The 21,777-nt window shown below is 36.2% G+C and overlaps 1 protein-coding gene across 1 annotated transcript in view; it reads left to right on the forward strand.

Annotated features, from left to right (window-relative positions):
• Positions 1-21,777, forward strand: part of ACACA (acetyl-CoA carboxylase alpha) — a 217,361-nt gene that overhangs the window by 79,394 nt on the left and 116,190 nt on the right. Inside the window, exons 27-31 of the mRNA XM_051994076.1 lie at positions 814-932; positions 9,355-9,378; positions 11,855-11,998; positions 13,472-13,568; positions 14,242-14,349. Of these exons, the coding sequence (XP_051850036.1) occupies positions 814-932; positions 9,355-9,378; positions 11,855-11,998; positions 13,472-13,568; positions 14,242-14,349 (492 nt within the window). The remainder of the gene's footprint in view (positions 1-813; positions 933-9,354; positions 9,379-11,854; positions 11,999-13,471; positions 13,569-14,241; positions 14,350-21,777) is intronic.

Genomic DNA, 21,777 nt, shown 5'->3' on the forward strand with positions numbered 1-21,777 from the left:
GCTTTAATGGCTCCTTGTTACCTCTAGATAAACTACAGTGGCCTGTTTGATATTTAAAGCCTTCATCATCTGGCTTGAGACTGTTGTAAGATTTAGTTCATGTTACTCGCTCTCATGTGTTTGGTTTTATATACCCTGTTGAACTTTCTGGATTCACAGTGTTCTTTCTTTTTCTTGAAGGCCTTAGTACTGAATTAGCCTTACTTACAATTCTTTCTCTTCTTAGCTCTCCACCATGGAATCCCTACAGGGGTTTAACTCAGGTTCACCCTCTAGCATGAATTAGCCAACAAAAATGTGTTATTTCACATTGTCCTTGTGTTGAAGGCTAAGAATATAAACCAGACCTGGGGAGGGTAAGGAAGAACAGATTTGCAAAAAAAGTTTGCTAGAATGAAATAATTTTTATTTTCCAGCCATTAGTTGTTTTCAAGCTGTATGCTTCTTAGTTTTTGTTTTCCTTCTTGGCTCACTAGAATCACTATGGTTTCCTAAAACTTGTCAGCTTTTTCCTGAGCTTTTCCTAACTAAAGATTAAGAAGTATAGTTCACAGCAAGATAATATTGTTTGAAGGATGGCTTATGTGGCAGTTAAGTATGTAAGTTAGGAGAAACAGGCAAGGTTTTGTTCCCCTTGGGCTATGCTTATAGATATAAGATTGCAACTTTGTCTATGAGATGAAGTTTTCCTTGAATATCTTTGGAACATCTTTCCTTCTTTTATATTTACTCTCCTTATTCATTGTTTTTTCCCCATCTTTTCTTTTTCACATCTCCTCTGTCTGGACTAACTGAGGATTTCTTTTTAATCAGGTATATGTACGAAGGGCCTACATTGCTTATGAACTCAATAGTGTCCAACATCGCCAACTAAAGGATAATACCTGCGTGGTAGAGTTCCAGTTCATGCTGCCCACATCTCACCCGAACAGGTAAGCCCAAATTTGCATGGAAACCCTAAACCACTGGGGATGATTTAGGGAGAAGAGAGGAATGGGGTAAGATAGCACCCAGTCCATGTGGGGTCTTTGAGGGAAAAAACATATATCAATGAATACATTTGAGCAGCTGAAAAACTATAGAACCTTCCTTTTTTCTCTAAGCTTTTATCCAAAGAAAGGGGAAATATGATCTAATTGAGATAGAAGTTTGGCCTTGCTTTAATCTTAATCTATTGTTGATATGCTCTTCCGGATTTTCTGGAGATAAATAGCTGAATGTCTAACATTTTGCTTTCAAAATTATATAAGGAGATTTCCTCTTAAATTTTAAATTGCATTTGGAATATAGCCAATATTTTGGTGAATTCCATTCCTGTTCTTTGTGGGGGTAGAAACTAATATAGTAAGGAATAAAACTGTTTGATACCCAAGAACAGAATTAAAGCTGTCTTTTAAAATATACTTCAGTTTGGAAATCAGCTTTATGGAAATTTGCAAGGCAGGCCAAAGTTATTATATAATTGAGAAAAGTTTGTAATTAGAGCTTGTTTATTTTCCAGCTTTTCTAATCTTTGAAAAGATAGGGGTGATCCTCCCTAACCAATTTACTTTTTTTTTTTAATGGAAAATTTTCCTTTATGATCCTCAATTTTTTTTTTTTTAGCAGTTTTCTAGCCACACAGATAAAATAGTTATGCCTAAAATAGCCCTTCAGTATTTTGTCATCTATCATGGCTAGTCTTTACCTTGCCTCTGTCATTTCTTCAGCTTTATATCCTTTAGTAACCTTTGTATGGCAAAGTCTCTTTTCTTGGGGTCCTTAGCTGCAGACATCTGAAATGGTTTTGTTTTGAATTGCCACTTCACTCAGAGCAATTGAAGCTCTTTGGAAAGACAAAGACATCTGTGTTGAGCCTATGTGGCCACTGGATGCCACTGTTGCTCCAGCCCCAAGTAGAAAGGGAGCGTCAAGTGCCTTCAGCAAAGCATAGCTTCCTTTCTTTGTCTTCAAAGATCCTTTTACTTCTTTGCCTCAGAAAATACCTTATTTCTAGGAGAGAAAGGCATATATCCCTGATTTAGCTTGCATCTCTTGGTACATTTTTGCCTCTATGGATTTCAGAATCTCATTTTCTAGAAACGAATGGTTGTCCTTCAGTGAGGGGCAGACTCCTCATGGCACACAGGGGCTCTGCTTTCTGTTTCCTGCATTCCTTGAATAATTGTACAGAGCTGCCTGCTATACTTAATGCTCTTCTATAATTCTCAATAAATTCTATTTTTCTTCCTGGTCTCTATTTCAGCTTCTCCTGTTGAGTAGTGATTTGTAGACAGATATTCCCATGGTTCCAGGGTTGCCTCTGATTTCCTTACCCCATCTGTCCCCATACCTTTCACTGAGCTCCCTGTTCTAACCTTTTATTTAGGATGTATGGCCAGGAAAGACCTATTGAAAAATGAGAGATTCTGCTTCTTTTCAAAAGAGAACCACTATATTCAAAAATCCTTTTTTCCCTACCTATATGCAGCTAGATTGGGTATCTAGGTTAATCTCGTTATGGCTTTGAAACTGCAATCAGTTCTTGCCACTGTTGAACAGAATGCATTCATATAGTTTGTAACATTAGCTAAATCTTCATGGTTGTAATGACTTATAGTCCTTCCTTAGTAGTATGGGTGTACATGTGCACATATAACACATAGATCTACATTTCTTTAAATTGTATGTTTATTTTGCTTTAACATCTGAAATGATGTTTGAGGAGTACAACTGCTAGAAATTGAAGGTGTGGAAATTTTTTTTTCTTTGAGAAGTAGGGAAATGCAAATGCCATGTTTTGTTTTTAAAATGTTTAGTATACTAAATTTGAAAATATGATTTGGCCAGACAATCGTTATAAATTTTCTATTTTAATTTTTCGTTAAATTAAAAAACTTGTTAGAGAAATGGAGCTTTTTACTTGGTAACCATTATGTGTTTATATGTATGAAACACTATGGTAGTTGAGCTACATGCAGCTGACATTAAGAAATCTACAATTTTTTTTAATGGTTTATAAAGTAAGTTGTACTTAAAAAACAAACAAACATAAAAAGACTTAAGCCTTTAGAGTTCCTTTTATATCTTTTCTAAACCTTTTAAAAAGCAAGGAAGAGCAATAAGATACATGTTTTTGATCTCCACAGAAATAAATGGATGTTGTTATTAATGCTTACTCTCTTCTCAGTCCTGTGAGTTCTACTTAGGAAGACAGAAACATATCTTCTCCCCTCTATGAAAAATCAACTTGACAAGGAGAGGACCTACTTATTTTTTGCTTCTTTTGGTGAAAATTCCACTGCCACCTGGAGGCAGAATTGCAGCTTGTTCTAGAATTAGAAAATTGAAATGTAGTATTCATTCTTAATGTTTAAGAATTGTAGACAAGAAATCCATGAACAGTTGTTGCAGAATTTTTAGAAATTTTTAGTGTTTGGTGACACTAAATGGCATATGAGGATACAAGAACACCTTATCTGAAATATTTTTTTCATTGTTCTTAAAAAAGAAGTAAAAAAAACCTTTTCAATTTGTGGGGAGAAACTCCCTCTAGAAAAAAATCAATTCTTCAGGATCAAAAACACAAAAATCAAGCAAATAGATATATTGATCTTGTACTTCTGAGCCTTTAATATCTAGCCAGAAATGCACTTGTTGTAATCAGAAATCTTATCATCAGGATCTGGCAAATCAAATATTTTTTGTTGTTAAGTTGACACATCTTATAAAGACCATGGTCTCCCTCCTATTTTGTGTGTCATCTGGAGAAATTCTGTTCTTCTGTTCCTAATATTTTAGTTTGAGGTAAGAGAAAAAAAATCTGTTATGTGATTAGGACTTCTTGGGTTAGACTGAAACCTGGCTTTCAGTTTAAAATTTACAGCATCCTTGTAATGCATTTAGGTGCTGTGGGAAGGGATTGTGGATGCTGTGTGGATTGAAGATCTGTGTCTCAATAGAATTTTTTCTGGTCCTCATAGAAATAGATAGAATATGAATTATTGCCACTACAAATGAATGAAGGCTAGTCTCAAAGGAAATCGTGGGCCCACCTCCTCAGGATATTCTTGAGAAGTCACAATGTTGGCAGTTTACTTTGTTCATATTTTCTCCTTTTGGTTGCTCTATTCTGCTTTCATCAGGTCTTTCCTATATTATTTTTTTGCCTGTTAGCATCCACACTAACTTATGTTTGGTTTTCTGTTGGTCATTACCAAATTGCTATTTTTCCAACTTTATTATCATACCTGAGGCTAATCTGCCATAGGATTCAGGGTTCATAGCTTTATTCAAGGTAGTTGGCTTTGTTGTAATCCTTTCCTTTACTTCAGTGATGACTTGAGAGATTGTTGATATGTGCCATGTTAGAAACTTGTGTTCATGACATAAACAGTTAAAGGGAGTCTTTGCAAGATTTCTGTCTCTCCTCCCCTCCCCCCTTTTATTTTCTCATTGTAAGGGACATATCCTTGTGGTATCATCTCAAAGTCTTGCTTGCTTTGGCATTTTTTCAGTTTTTTCCTAGGATGATCTGTGGTCAGTTAGTATTTTACATTTGTGAGGATTCCAAATGAGATTGTTCAGTCATTTTGCCATCTATATTTTCCCTTTTGTGTATGCGTTACTAGAGGAGCTGCTCTGCACGATGAGAGCATTTTGCTATTGCCCAGTCTTCCAAGACCTAATTCGTCTTGTCTAAGTTTTCATCAGCCCAGCTCTTTAGTGAGTTCAGCCAGTATTTTACATTGATTAATCCCAGAGCTTGGTCTGTTCTTTGCCTTCACCATTTGTTGATGATGAGTGTTAGGAATTGATTCTTCCTTTCCTTTCCTATGATTTAGGAATGTCAGAGAGACAGAGAAAAAGTGTGTGAGAGTGTGTGTGTGTGTGTGTTTGTTCTTTGGTGTTCATTCCTGTACTAGCACCAATGACGTTTGTTGATTTTTCTGCTTTAGCAACTTTATAGAAAGATAGTTCTGAATGTGGTTTCTTTATCCCTTCTCTTCCTCTCCCTTTCTTCTCCCTTCCACTCCCCCCCAATTTGTATAATCTTGAAATTCAGGCATATCTTTAGCTTTGGATATATTGATTATCTTCAAATACCCTGGAAAAGACATTGTAATGTAGTCTGTACCTTGTACTTTCTCTGATAAACATATGTAGCTGTTTTTAGATGACACTAGGTATAGAGTGCTTTATTACATAATTTACTTCTGATATGCATGTAGCACTATGTGTAGTCCATCATAAAGACTTGGATTGCTAAGTGTCAGGGATTGAAATTGTCTCATAGTAAACATTCCAAAACATCTAGCAGTGTTATTCATATGTATTTCTTCTTAATCTATGTCAAGGAGGAAGCCTCAGAACTGGCATAAGAGATTGAGATGTAGTCCACTGTGTGTTTTTATTTTTATTTCCTGGTGGATGAGCTGTGGATATTGGTTTCTTACTGTTGCTTTTGTAGGTGGGAATTTATGGTTTAAAGAAGTAGGTTTTGAGTTGTATCTATTCAGCTCTCTGTAGTCTTCTCTAATGTTTTAATTCTTTTTAACCTTTTTAATTTAAACATTCTTTTAAATACTTTTCTTGCCTTACTTTTTCCCTCTGGAAGAAATCAGCACTCTCCTCCCCTGGCTCCAGTCTGGGGCCAGAATTTTAGGTTTTGGATTTATATCATTGCTCAGATATCTGTTGGTGGTTTCTATGAAACTTCTTTCACATCTCTGAGAGAACGTTAGAGATCAAACCCCTTCAGTGTGACCAACATCAAGCAGCCCACTGCCATTTTTAAGTGTTTGGATACGTTTTGATTTTCCAGAGGCTCCTCCTTTCCTTGGATTGTATTAGGGAACTTTAGATCAACTAATTTGTAGCACTTCATAACAATGGGTTGCATTTACTTGTAGGCTGTACATAAATAAGTCCTGCAGTGTTCTCCATGCACTGTAGTCTATTGATGAGATGCAGACATCTGGTGAAAAGGAAGCTTCTCTGCAGGATTAAGTGCTTACCCAAGTGTCCTCTGGGATCATTTGTTCAACTTCTGGTCTATGTTGTGTTATTTTGGCACTCCAGACTTGCAAAATTGGAGAATTTGGTATAGAACTTTCTAGTCTGTCATTAGTGCTGGATCCCTCTTTGTGGAGGTAGATTAACTCATTCTAGGAAGGAAGGAGCAGAATCCAGGGTACCTGCAAATCCCTGTAGTTTCATGCTGTGGGTTTGTGGCTAGTTAGACACAAGGTAATAGTATTATGTTGTACTCTGTTGCCTTGTCTGCCTCAGAAAGGTCAGAATCTTCCAGCAGAGGAAAGGCAGGTTTTGAAAGGATGACAACCAGATAGAGAAATGATGATTTTTTTTTTTCTTTTTCCAAACTGGAGTTTAGCAATAGATTTAGGACATCTGAGCTACAAGGGTAAGGAGTGAGAAAACAATGGAAGCATATTGCACAAATCGGTTTAAATAGTCCCTTCATTGGTGTTTCCCTATAGAAAGCTAGGAAGACAAAGAGTTCTTTTGAGACTGCTGACAGTGATATTCAGCTGATTTCTTCTGATTCTCCTTGGCTTTTTGATTTCAGAAGACTTGATCTACAATGGCTCTGAATCCATGCTTGATATAACTAGTGTTTGCATGTACCACATTTATTTTCATCTTGAAAATTTAAATTAGGAGAAAGTTATAGAAGCTTTTTTATGATACAAGATTTCTATGGATCCAAAAGAGCCTAGTAAAATTCAGTCGAGCTGGAAGGGATGGAAAAAAGTTCAGAATACTCCTAACTCCCGAAGAACACAGTATTTCTCAGATTAAGAAACTTTAGCTAGTAGGCAGCATCCTAGGTTTTGTATTCATTTTGAAGCAGAATCTCTTCTCCAATTACCTAGGCAGACAGATCAATAAAATCAAAGGCAGAATTCAGATATCTCTGTTGTCCTTTGAAGTCTGTATCAGCATTGGTTTGCTGTCTATAGGGATTGACAATCCAGAATATTCCAGAACCAGGTTTTGATGGTACCTAGCCCCTGTGTCCTCAACCTTTTTGGTGTTTTTATTTATTCCTTCTCTAAAAATGGGGATTATTGAGTGGGGCGTGTGGAAAGGGATTGCGGTATTGATCCCAACATCACGGTTGAGGAATAACCAGGAGTTAAAAGGCTTCTCAGAGTCTAAGCTCTGACCCTCATGTGCTGTGAGGAAGGAATTTATATCTCACTTAAGTATTTGAGTATGGTCTCGATTATCTGCTCTCAATCAATTTCTGTAGACTCACATGCAGGATGAATGTGACGTGTAGATGACAGTCTCTTGATTTTATATGCACAATGCTGTTTATTATTATGCACAGGCCACAAAACTGGTTTTCTAGTGTACCATAATGGCCAATTTACTGTTTTCTTACATTATTTTTACATTATAATATATTATAATATTCTTACATTAATTAGGATGCCCAAAATACCCAAGAATATAATTTTCAGGAGACACATGGATCAGAACCTGATTCAGAAGAAAGTTTTCCTTTTTACCCCTATCCCTAGAATAAGACAATTTAGGAACATTCTTTAAGAGAGTTGTTCCTGAAGGTGGTTTTTTTTTTTCCTTTCTTCATTTTAGTCTATGCTCTAGCAGAAATTTGGCCCTCATCCCAAGAATGAGTACCAGAATGTGTGAGACCCCAAGTCTGTGCTAGGTGCAAAAGCTGAAACTTCAGAAGGTCTAATAATTGTTGTAATAATAGATTGGACCATGTTTAAACTGCCAAAAACTGGATAAATGAATGAAGCCCAAGGTTGTTTTGGTTGTGGGATGCTTCTTTTCTTGTTCTGAGTTCTGGCTATGTTATTATTCCACCTTAAATCTCTAGCTAGACATTCTTCACTGTACTTTTGAACCATATGTTCCCTTTCCCTTGGTGTTTATATTGGTTAAGGTTTGACAACTAAGCATTTTTTTTTAGGATGGAAATCATTCCTGTAGGAGAGAAGCTCCAGGAGTTTTGGCAAATCAAAAATAGTATGGATGCTTCAAATATTTGTTCTAGGAAATGTAATTCCTGCTGCTTTAGGAATTCAGTTTGTCTTATATTTGTTTGATGCAAAGAGCATTGCTGACCACAAATCACATGCAGTTGTACTTCTGTGTGCTGTGATAGGTTGCAGGTTTTTGTTTGTATGTCCAACTCAAGCTATGCTGTTTCTTTCATTGCCAAAGAAAGCGCATAATTTCCTTCCCTCATTGCCTTTCTCACATATCATGAGCACAAATGCAGTATGTACTTTTTGCCCATTAAGTCCTTTGTGTGCCAGAAAGCTATAATAATGAATTAAGGGCTAATAGAATCCTTTGCCATCTCATGGGACAAGTTAGATGGGTGAGGTGTGTCTATGGACCAACCCTTGCCGGACCCCAAAGTTGGGTGGTAAGTATCACTTTGCCTTTTGAACACAAGAGAAGCTGGCTGACTATCCATTTGAGAAGATAACCAGCATGAGTGTTTTTTTTTTTTTTTTTTTTTTTTTTTTTGTCTTTTAGTATGTTTCTAGGATCCTTGCTTTTGCATCTCCATTCCATGTTGTAATGTCAGCTTTGCTTTTGGCACATTATTTTATGAGAACCTTATAGTATTTACCAGATTTGTGTTCTATGACATTTTTGTTCTTAATATGACTAGGTGTTTACCTCTATATAGTTAAGATGCATTTATTACCCTGTCTTCCTTTATTGATTATTCCTTCTATAATGTTGTGTAGTCATTTGTAGTCAATGTTGGGTTCTTTTAAGGCCCTGTGTTGCTAATGTTTTTCTTTATCACTTTGGGAAGAAGGGTTTTAGTTAAGCGTCCAGAAGGGGTAACTGGGAACCTGACCTACTGAATTCTTTCCCTTGGAGATTAGCCTGTCTGCCTGTTACCTGTGCCTGGAAGAGTAGTCAGAAAGAGAGAGAGCTGCCCGGACTTTCCCGCTACTCCCTCATTCTTCTGTAAAATTTAGAACCATTGCTCATCTATTTTTCAAGCACTAATCCTCATACTAAGAGCTTTTGGTGTGTACACTTATCATATAGTTTAAATGAGTTTGCAAAAGTCCATTCTTTCCTACTAAGTTCTTTGTAATAGAACTTAAGAAGACAATAAATTCTGTGTAAACCTTTATATCAGCAACTACTATGGTAAGCTAGGTCAGGAGGCATGCCTCTTTGGAGGTATTCTGGAGGTTGAGAGGTAATAATAGCTTAATTAAGACTGAAGAATACCAGAGCTGCCAAACAGGAGCTCTTTGCTACTGGTCTATATCTGCTCTGACAGTTCTTTTATTATGGCTTTCACTAACCTATCAGTAACTAACTGTGGTTGTTTAATTACAGAGGGAACATCCCCACGCTAAACAGGTACCGTATGTTTAGTTTCTTTTCCAATTAAAAATGCTTTTTATAACTTAGAATTAGTAAAATAAGGAAGCAATAACTTGACATGCTAATATGGTTGCCTTCCCCAGGAAATCCTGATCTTCCCTTTGGACACACTAAATTATAATTCTCCCTGTTTGGAAAACATGTGTTAAGCTTTTCTTGCATCTGCTTAAAAGTACTTAATGAACAGCCTGTCTGGAAAAACTCCATAATGGCATCTGACAGGGAGTGTACAGATAGATAGTATCTTGACATATAGTTTTGCTGGAAACTTGCTTAGTCCTCTGATTTAAGGGTTTAGGGAGGAGTACTTATAAAGCTATTCTTGTTTTGTAAAGGACATGTTAATTTTTTTGTCTCTTTAATGTTCCTCCTGTTGGAGGAATGCAAATCCTAAAATAACTGATCTCAAGCTTCATCAGATTGTAAGATTTCCCCAAAATTAAAATAAAAATACCATGTTTTTAATAATTTTGCTATTGAGGCATATTGTTTTGTAATTTGATTAAAGCTGGAGAAAACTATTCAATATATTTAAATCTCTAATGATTATGAGCTAAAATAGTTCAAATAAAATAGTAATTTGTCTGCTTCTTTCTCCTCCTAAAATAAATGTGGATTCATGATAGTGGAGAAGTTAATAATTTCTACTGGAATCCAATCTATACAATGACAAGTCACCAGCTTTCTGTGCACCATCATATTGGTATCCAAATATAAGTCATCAAAATGACTTTTATAATATTTTTTTGGAGAATCCAGAAAACCATTGGTTGGTTTTCTGTTTTGCTGGGGACTTGGATGAATCCCTATTACCAGCATTTTACCACTGTGGCTTCTGTGGTGGTAGAGATACCTCAGAAGTTTATCTTCCATGGTGCTCTTTAAGTAGAAGTTATCTTTAATCTTTTGTTTGCTATATGCTTAGCCTCTTCACATCTTTAACTCAATCCCATCTTTAACTTTTATTCCTTCTCTGGCTGATGATGACATGTTGGTAGAAAAGAGACTCTTATTGTCTCATGAACTTGGTCCTTTATGGGATACACCAAGTGATGCTGGAGAATAGGAGCCAAACACTAAGAAGTCAATATTTTTTCTGCATTCATATTTACGAGTATTGAGTAGTAGTTTTTCGGGCTTGATGTGAGTTGCATTTATAAATTTCATAGTATCAGTATTCCCCCAGCTTTTTTACTCCCTGATACTGACAAAAGATGAAGCACCTTTTTCATAGTCCTCATTTGCCAAAGGAATAAAAACCTGGAGTGTCATTCTGTACAGTCTGTGTGAACAGCACTCCTTTCTTATAAAGAATTCCATTAGCTTTTATGATGATGATTTGCAACAGTGTGCACATCACAGTCTGTCTCCTTTGCCTTCCCTTGCCGCACTGCAGGTGGTACACTTCAAGGAGAACTTTCCATTTGCACCCCAAAATTACAGTCTCATTGTACTGCCCTTTAGCCACTTAGCTCTGTTTCAGGAGGTTTGCTTGGAGCTTATATTAAACATAGTTCTGGTGGCATCCCAGAGATTGAGCTCTTTCCCAGAGCATCTCTGTGTTTGGATAAACTTTATATTGTTAGTATGTCAGCTGAGAAAAGGGATATCATGGAATATGTGTGTACAACAGTCTTTAAAAATGTACACATTAGCTCAGTTTCCTTCAAGCTCCTTTGTTCAGTTGCTTTCCATGCTTGCTTGTACATTTTGAGACCCCATGCTCTGTAATTTTCTAAGTCATGGTGAATTACAGAGCAGATTCTTGATGGCTATGGTGAGGTTGTTTAAAATGAAGAAAAGGGGCAGTTACAATTTAGTGCTGACAGTTTTAAAATAAAATTTTTTCACTTTAAAAAAAGGAGGGGGAGAATAATGACTAGTTATCAAACTATAGAAAAGGAGTAAACACCTTTCTTTCTTTCTTTTTTTAAACAGTAACTAGTTTTGTAAATAATGTTGTTTATAATGATTTACTAATGCCTTAAACCAAAGTTTTTTGTATGTATCTGTGAACACTTAATCTGTTACAGTTCAAGAGGAAAAATGTTTTAGACATTGCATAGTAACCATTCCTCCTTTTTAAAGGAGAGAATGGTTTTTTGCGGGGAGGGGAGGTGCAGGATGGTTTTTTAATCCCACGTATGCTACTAAACTCATTAGTAGTATGAATCCACTACAGTGCTAGAACTGATAGGAAAGATATCATTTGATCTTTTCTGGGATGAAAAAACATAGATTTGTGTTTGGGAGTAGTTTGAATAAAAGAGTTAATACACATGTAATTAAGACATTTGTGTCTGTAATGGGTAAAAAACCAGATCTGCCCTGCCACCTGACCTTACTTAAGAGTCCTCTCCCGTTCCCCTCCTTTCTGTTGTTGCTCTCCCTCTCCCAGAACCACCCTCCCTTCCCCTCCTCGTCTAATGGACTTGCTTAAATCGCCATTTAGAATGTCCTTCTCCTCCAACCTCAACCACTATGGCATGGCTCACGTAGCCAGTGTCAGTGATGTGCTACTAGACAACTCATTCACTCCACCGTGCCAAAGGATGGGCGGGATGGTTTCTTTCCGGACTTTTGAAGACTTTGTCAGGTAAGAGACTGGAGATAGTTTTTTCTCTAGAAGTGGGTTCCTGTTGTTATACATTTTAGTTTCATTCAAAGGATCACCATATGTCAGAATCCTCAAAGGATGAGTTTTAGACAGTATATTAAGTATAAACAAATAATGAAAGTGTAGGGAAATATTAAGAGTTGTAAACTAAAAGAGTACCAATTCACATCTGTGCTATCAGCAATGATAACAAAACCTAATGCCAGTGAGGCTGTGGGAGAAAAGGTATACCTTTATTGTACTGATTGAAGTACATCTTAAGAAGTAATGTATAAGGAAATAAAAACTGATCTCTTTGAAAAGATATTCACAGTTGCATTATAAATCATAGCATGCTCTTCCCTCTCCCCCCTCCAAATAAACCCCCTAGATTTACTGATAGGTTAATATAGTGGAATATTACAGTCTGACAGTGACATCAATGAAGATATGCATATTAAATGAAGTAATGCAAAATTAGGCAGAGGGCATATGCTGTTTTCACAAGTCTGTTGTTGGTAAAACTCATCATAAGCTTCAGAGAAAGATAATAAAACCCTAGGTCTAGAGCTGGTCATGACTTTTATGGTTCAGCATCTTCATTTTGTAAATGGGAAAACTGAGCTCAAGAGGGGTGAAAGTAACTTGGCCAAGGCCAAATGTCTTGGAAGTGACAGGCCTGGGATGTAAAGGTTTTTTGTTTTGTCTGTGGTATTGAATTGATAGGAATCTATATTTTTGTGGGGGAAAATTAATTAAATTTATGAGTGGAAATAAAAAAATGAACATAGATTCCCTGAAGCTTGAGACTTCTGGAGAATGTTCCCTCAGAAAGGATTATGACCTCTCTACTTTTAAACTTAGTTTTATTCTCACTCTGGCTATGCTTAGCTAGGCTCTATTGGTGTCATGAGACTGGTCAGAGGAAAAGAAACAAACAAAAAAAATCATCTTTTCCTCATGAGCCAAGAGCAGAAGGAGCTATCCGCTCTGTGATGAGTGAAATGTCAGGAGAAATTAAACACAACATGAGAATCAGCCCCACCAGAAACGATACATCTTTTGATTAAGTGCATTTAGCATCTATCTCTTGCTGTATACTGATACATTACCCTAGGAGGAGGGGCAATTACATTGGTCTCTCACTGCCTCAGTTCGGCTGTTGTTACCTCAAGACTGATGATGACAGCAATGTTTGCATCTTATATATGAAAAGATCAAATTTTTAAGAGGAAAAAAATACCTATAGTTTTTTAAAATTTAAGTAATCCATTCTCCTAATTTCTGCCACTTGATGACATTTTGCCTATCGCCTTTATTCACTGATTGGTGTCTCTTTGCAACTGGCTTTTGAGCCAAGGGTTAAAAGCGCATTCTTTTTGGCAAAGCTGGGACTGGCAGGGCTAGTTTGCTGCCTCTGTAGGTGGCCTGAGATTGAGTTTTAATATTGGCTGTTTCTTTGGCACATTTCAGAATTTTTGATGAAGTAATGGGCTGCTTCTGTGACTCGCCACCACAAAGCCCTACATTCCCCGAGGCAGGCCACACTTCGCTGTATGATGAAGACAAGGTATGGAGGCTTCCCTTGGGAAAGCTGGTTTCTTGCTTCTTATGCACGGTTTGTAATATATATATAATACCTCTTTGATTATCATTTTTTTAAAAAATTGAAATTGGGAGGGGGGGGAAACTTGAAATAGGGACAGTAGAAGAGACACAATTGTATTTGTCCTCATTGTTTCTGTGTATGTTTGAATTCTGTCTGAAAATCCCTGTGTTTGGGTTCTCTCCATTGTTATCAAGTGATAGAATGCCAAATTTTGAATTAGAGGAAAGATGGACTTTAAGTTTGTAATTTTTTCTCCTCTGTTACTTCTTTTTTTCTATTTTAGTAGAGTAATTGCTTCAGCTAAGTTTTTTATTAGTTCTTTCCATGACTAAAAATGCCCAGTATTCCATAGATTATAGAAAATAACTCATTCAGAAGTTCTTGGTGCTCTTGAGCAAAGAGCACCTATAATATCAGAATTTTTAACTTTTTGCCTAGTGCCTTTATTGTATCAAGAAGTTTTTATGCTTATATTGGTATACTTAGAGATAAACAAACATTTATATCTGCTGCCCAGTTTGCAAGGCTAAAGTATGCTTGCCTTTGTACATATCTACTTTGTCCATTCACTTCTTACCTGATGTTTATTTGGTCATCTTAATACTTTTTGTGGATGTATGTGCTTGGATTATAGGCTGCCAGGGATGAACCAATTCACATCCTGAATGTGGCTATCAAGACTGACTGTGACATTGAGGATGACAGACTAGCAGCCATGTTTAGAGATTTCACTCAGCAAAATGTAAGTCCTTGGTTGGAAGATATCTGATGGTCCTTTCCCTGCTGGCTTCCTATGAGTCATGCTACTGTTTATGACTGTACTTTTTAGATCTTGATGCTTTTAAGAGTGATCTGTTTTGGGCTTTCCTCCAATAGAGCCAACAAATGGCCTTATAGCACTTGGACCCCTTATTGGCCTGCTAATAAGAGGAACAGTGTTGGATTCATGAAAAGTTAAGGTTCGAAGGGATTTTAGTGTTAGCAGAAGCATCATTTCCTTTTCCAAAAATCTCAAAATGTGATTATCTAGCCCCTATTTAAAATTCTTCAGAGGGAAGATCTCTATTTTATGAACAAGTTTAGGCTAATTTGGGACAGTGGTATTTGCTAAAAGATTCTTATTTATAATGAATCAGATTTAACTTCCCAGAAACAGAAAATGGTAGCTCTATAATTGGAAAGACCCTCAGAGGCCTTCTTCTTTAACCCCTTCGTATTTACAGATGAGGAACCTGAAAAGTAGGGACTTAAGGGATGTAACCAAGGTGATAGTAGACATCTGAGTCTGGATTTGAGCTCAGATTCTATGATACCATATATGATATATTATATGAGAACCTGCTTTTACCCATAAGTTTCAGTTCTACTCTCTGAGCCAAACAGGACGCATCTAACCCTTTTCCGAATATCAGCCTTATTACAAGGTTGTGACTTGGTTGTTGTAGCCAATTCCTCCACTAGTACACATAATAGCTCTTCTTTACTTTAATGGATCATCTTCACGAGCTGTAGGCCAGCTTGATGAAAAATCTTGTTAAACATAATTAAGCTGATCATTGGGTAGTAATCATGTAATTTTTGGACAGGTTTGTACTTGAAGGCTCTGACCTTAGTGTTCTTCTGGCCAGAGTTTGTGCTGGGATGACACGGCTTTTGAGAACCTAGAGGTTCTTTTCCTACCATGATGAGTGTTTGGAGAAAGAAACTAGTGGAGGTGAAATATTCATTGAAATATTAAGTCATGTTCAGTTCAGAATGAGAGTAGCAGAAATATGATATGTTGTATCTAAGCTCTCAAAGAAAATGTTTTCCTTTGGTACCAGGAGAACTAATGAATTCATCTCTTTAAATAATGGACTCACTATCTAGAGAGAGGGGAAAAAATTCTTAGGAATAAGAACTTGGTATCATCTCTTGTTTTAGCCTATTGATTGTTCTCCAGAACTATTTGATTCATCAATTTACTGTGCCACAAAAGTGTTTCAAGGAGTCTAGGGATGCTTATCATTTCTTGGAAAGGAAAAAAATCTCTGGTTTGTTGATAAGGGTAACTTAGAGATTTTGGATGTATCCTTGAAGCTGAGGCTAAAAAATTCCTAGAATTTATATTAAATTTGGCGATGTCCCAAAATTTATATTGTACTTTAAATTTTAAATGATGTTAGGATAAATAGTACTAGAACTTTTCATTTTGCTTAACTTTTAAATCAAAAGGTACAGTCCTGGGCACTTAGTGGTGTAGTGGTAAGAGCACCAGCCCTGAACTCGGGAGGATCCAAGATCAAATCTGGTCTCCGACACTTGACATATCCTAGTTGTGTGACCCTGGGCAAGTCATTTAACCTCAATTTTCTCAGCAAAAACAAAAAATCAAAGGGTACAGTCCTGATCTTATTCCCAAATTTTGTTCCGTAGTGTTACCTGACAAGTGCATTTCCTTTTGAATCTAACACCATGAATTCAACCTTATCTTAAAGTTTAGTCATCCTCCCAACTTCCATCTATGCATTCTCCCTAGTGTCTCTCATATTCATATTTTTCTTCCTTTGCTACAACCTTAGGTTGGATTATATACCTACATAATAGCTGCATCTTCCTGCCATTATCTATCTACCTCTACTGTACAATACCATAAGAGTAATCTTATCAAGTAACACTTCTATATTCCCATTTACAAAGAAATCCAAATCCATAAAAGATAAAATCTAAAAATATTAATTTGACATCTAAAGTATATTTTACTATGACAGAGTCTATTAATATATTACCTTATGCAAAATTGTGATTCCAACCAAACTAAACTTTGCTATAGGATTTCTTGCCTTCTCACTTTTGTTCATACTGTTCCCTGCAGCTGAAATACTTTATCCTGTTTTCTTTTTCAACCCAAATCCTACATTTTTTTCAAGTTTCAGCTTACACTTTTCATCAGTGAATACTTTCCTGTCTGGAAATTCTTGTCTAATTCTGAATCCCCATCGGACTCTAGAATTTTCTAGCTGGAAGGATCCTTGAAGAACACACTAATTCCCTTCTTCATTTTTTAGATATTACAGATTTTACACACAAACTAACTGACTTTCCTGTAGTTTCATGCAGTTGATCAATTATATGATCATTCATATAATGATCCCCTGGTTCAGGCTCTGTTTTTCTTCCTTTTTGATTATGCTTTTTTTCCTGGCATTGGTCAGTTCACAAATGTTCATTTGATACTGATGTACTGTTTTATATTGGCTCTGTGACTTCATTGGTCAAAAGAATGTCCTGGTGAGTAAAATTCTTCCAATATTGGGGGATTCGTGATCCTATTGGTGTAGCCTGGGTCATGGCCTGAGACTCAGCAGTTCAGAACTTTTGATTTGGCAGTAGGCTAAGGTAGCCCCCTCCTTTGACAGAATGTGAAGTATCTCATAGGGCATCTCTGCCACCAGCATGTATCCAAAGTGACATTTGAACCCTTGCCTCCCTGATTTCAAGGTGAGCTCTTTGGTTTCTGAACCCTATTACTTCTCTATGCATATAGTTCCATATTATTTATATAGAGAACACAAGTAAATGAATTATTTCGTTATACCGAGCAACCATGATGTGAAAGATGGAGTGATGATACAGAGGTTAGAGGACTTGGGTTCAAATCCTACTTCTTTTGGTCACTGATCTTGGACAAACCAGTTGGCCACTCTAGGTTTCTGTTTTTCACTTGTAACATTGGGAGCTAGAGAGGAAGGGTTGGACTAGATAACCTTTAAAAATCTTTGTAGATCTAAATCTATGATCTGATGACCCCACTTTTACATAGAGTAAAATTATCATTCCCATTTTACACATGAAGATAATTAAAGCTCAATAGGTTCAGAATCTCTGCTACCATTATGCATGTTAGTAATAACTGGAGAAGCAGCACTATAACTTGGCTCTTCTAGTAGGTAGTTTGGTGAACCCATTTGTAACATACTAGAAAGAAAATACTGGGTTTAATGCATTGCTAAATCTATTTAAAAATTGAAAACAAAACAAATATTTGAATACATACAACATAGTATCTGTCTCCAAGGAAGTGTTAAGTGTATGAAGCAATTGCTAAATGAGTTATCATTGAACAAGTACTCTAAAATTCAGCAGAGGCCAGTACCATGGATTATACTTTTTAATGCTAATAAAGATTTACTTAATGATTGTTTCAGGGAAAAATGGTGACTGAGTCAAATATTTAAATGAGATCTGTAATGTACCTTAGCTGTGCATATTTCATACCCCACAAATCTTTCATATTGTAGTAAAGATTTTATTATTTATTATTGGTAAAGATTTATGTTTGAGCTAATGGCATATTCACAATTAAAGCAGGAACATCAGAGGTACTGGGGACCAACAGATAAGAAGAAAAATAAAGAAAAGCCTTTGAATTCTGGAATATAGTTCTTTAGAGGAGGTTCCCCCCTCTTTATTTCCTCACACAAAAGAAAACAAACCCCACAGAATCTCACCTGTGACTAAGGTGGCAGCAATGGAAAATTCACTTGAAAGACGTGGCAGGCAAAAGGATCATTTCTCTGAGACTTAGGCTTTTATCATCTCAAAAGTTAAGAAAGTCCCATCTTGGAATTTGAGATAAGCATTATATCTGTTTGGTCCATAATTACATCCCAAATCTACATTTTTTATTAAACCCTAACTCAGTTAATTGGTATTACTAATTTTTAACACTTTGGGTACACATTGTGACACTAAAACATTGAGCTGTGTGAGTGTAGCAGTACTTCACAGTCCTGCTCTCATTAAGAAATCACCATCCCCTCCTATTTGGTAAGCAACTTCAAATTTTTTATAAACTTGATCCTTACAATAACTCCATGGGTTGGTCTTTCCCATTTATGGATGAAGAAAGTTTAGAATTAATATCTTAAGTACCTCCATACTCCTTGTATTAGTAGACATTGTACAAGCATGGAGAAAACACAGATGCTGGGTCTGATCTTCTAATACAACTAATGTAACATACTTACACCTGTTCAAACAAAAGCTTGGAAATCCTTGTATAGATTTTGTGGCTTGTGATTTATTCATTTTAAGAAACTCCTTCCAGTAAAACAGAGCAACATCTCTTAATTTAGTCCTAGAGCCTTGCTTGGGACATTGAGAAGTTATGAGATTTGAGCTTGGGTCATTCTGAAAGGGACTGATTTTTCTCCAGTCAGTCAGCAAGCACTTATTAAGCCCTTAGTATTCCCCAAGTTCAGTGTTAGGAGCTGAGGAAACAAAGAAAGTCAAGGAAAAATAGGAAAACCAGAAGAAAGTATTAAAGGCTAGTAAGTCAGAAAGGAAAAAAAAAAAACAGTTAAGTCATTTGTGCCTTTGGAGAGACCAATTTTAGTTGATGATGATATGGAAAGCTAGAATGCTAAAGTGAACAAGGGACTCCTTGCAAACTCAAAGATGACAAAAGATAGGAATCAGCATTGTGGAAATATATGCTTATTCCTAATACAGTGTTGGGTAAGCTGTGAATTAACACAACATGATGGAAAGCAGTTTGGAATTATGCAAAAAAAAAAAATGACTAAAATGTCCATATTCTTTGATCCAGAGATCCTATTACTAAGCATCATATTTCTTGATAAGAAACCATTCTTGATCCTTTAGCCAAGAAAATGAGCAACTTTTTTCTTTTGAGACATGGGGTAGAGGAGATAGGGCAAAATAGGAGGAGGGAAGAAGAGGGAGCTTTTTAGACACAATCATTTTGGTGCAATATGAGGCAAGATTTATCCAAAAGGATAAGTAGAAAAGGTGTGGTTCGAATGTTGAGGACAGATGAGAAATTTTGGGGTAACCACTGTGGAAAGAAGGGCAATAAAACAATTAGACATAAATAGAATGTTTGTTTTGCTGCAGTGAGATCCTACTTGAGATCAGTTTGAGATGGAGAGTAGTGTAAAGCGGTACTGGACCCATTCAGCACAGTTCTATGATTTTCTCCATCTTCATTCTCCATCTCCATCATCAGAATTGGATGGTAGATTGCAATTGGCAGGATGTGATTTGTGAAAGATCAGAGATTTTAACTTTGTTGAAATGATCACCTAAGGGTCAGGTTAGAGGAGCAAGGACAATGTAATCCTTTCTGGATTGATGGCCTGAGCAAGAACTGAAGGCCATGGTGAGAACAAAGAACAGAGTTGGAGCATATAAATAAAAGTGGAATAATAATCAATGAGTACAATTATATAAAAGAATTTTAGAGTTCATAAGCTTAAAAGTTGAAACATATAGATGAGGTCAAATCAAGGATGTGATTTTTTTTCTTTGTAACTGAGGTACAGTGGAGAGGTAGTTTGAGTCCTATTTCACCTTCCTGTTAATCACTTTCATAGGTGGTATCCTTTAAAAAATTCTTATCACGAATTTGTAGCATTGAGAGAATGCAAGAATTATTCCCCCACTTTAACCGAACAATAAATCCCGGATGCAGACAACTGAAGTTCCTCTCAGAAGCTAGTAGCAGAGCATCCAGGCCTGATTTCTAAAGAATTCTGCCTTGGAGACAATAGAGACAATTTGAAGAGGACTGGTTGCTTTTAAAGTTGTGCTTGTCCAAGCTTATTTGATGCTTCCTCTCTTGCTCTCTCTTTTAAAAAAAAAAAAGACCATAAAAAAGCTGGAATGAAAACTAGTTTTGTTTTTCATTTGCGTGATCATGCTCTAGGCAGTTTAGGGGAAAAAGTTTTTTAAAAAATGCACACACATTAAACTATCAAATAGGTTGATCCAAATTGTCCAAATAATCTTCTGGTCCCAGCATGTCTTTTTTTTTTCTCTCATAGAAATTAGGATCATATATTTGTAAATGACTTGTGGAGGAGATTGAAGCAGTCAGTGTAAATGGAGTTTCTCCAGGTGCTGACGCCTAATCGCTGGGTAATAGCTGTGGACTTGCTGTGAGACCCACATTATTACAATGTAATCAGAGTCCTGTTGCTCTGCTGTTATTGTCAGCCACTTGTGGAATTTTAAAAGCAATAACAATTTTGATTTTAAATCACGGTGTTATTAAAGTTATTTTCTTTGCTTGCCATGAACATAGCTGCTGATGCCTGTATTTGAAGGGTTTAGCCTTAGCTGAGTGTTTTATTGGTGCTGAAAGGAATGGTTCTGTTTCTGGGTATACTAAGAAGCCAAGAGATCCTTTCTCTTTCCTTATTTTTCTTCTTATCAGCAATTCTCAATTATCCACCCTAATAGTGCAGGCAGGTCACAAATAATCCAGAAAAATAAACCATCACTCATCTATTTGGGGAAGATATTATTCCATTTCTAATTCTCTCCTTTTTAAAAACCATTAAAATTATTTGTTTCTGAGCACACACCAGCTGACATAATGAGAGATGACCCAGAAACATGTCAGATTGTAGGGGAAAAGCTAGTTTAGATTTATTTTTTTAAAATTATAATGGTTCATTGACATGTAGGCTATTAGAAATTAGCTATATGGACATATTTCTATTTGTTAGAACTATAATAAATACAAGAGATGGCTCTCTGGGTGGAGAGGAAGAAAGGATATATCTAAAAATGAAGGTGGTAGAAAAACCTTTTTTTTAAGAGTTTAAAAATATTTGAAGGTATTTTATCCAAGGAAAATATTTCTGTGATGAAAATCCATTATTTACTTTTTACTATTTTTATTGTTTGATTACTTTTCTTAAGCTCTTCAATTGATAGCATTATCTTATTCCTTATGCCACATGGAGTTCTAAAAAGGTCTTCATTAAATTATTTCATTATTAGTCCCTATATCTTTTGAAATCAGTGAGCAGGATTACATCCTTATTTCACAAAAGGGGAGACTAAGGCTTGGGAGAAAAAAATTATATGAAAGGCCAGTGTGAAAAGGATTAACTTCTGCTGACTCAAGTGATAGTGAGATCTATATATATCAGGGAGGGTGTTGGCCAAGATGATATCTCATCTGTCTCATAACTCTTTAAGAATTTATGGTGATGAAAAGGAGCTGGGTACAAACATATTCAAAGTAATGTTGGATTGGATAACAGTGGTTTCTTTCTTTCTTTCTTTCTTTCTTTCTTTCTTTCTTTCTTTTTTTTTTTTTTTTTTTTTACTATATAATGAAAACATAGAGTAACAGACTCCCACTTGATGCTATGAG

The sequence above is a fragment of the Antechinus flavipes genome, chromosome 4 (genome assembly GCF_016432865.1).
Source record: "Antechinus flavipes isolate AdamAnt ecotype Samford, QLD, Australia chromosome 4, AdamAnt_v2, whole genome shotgun sequence".
Lineage (NCBI taxonomy): Eukaryota > Metazoa > Chordata > Mammalia > Dasyuromorphia > Dasyuridae > Antechinus > Antechinus flavipes.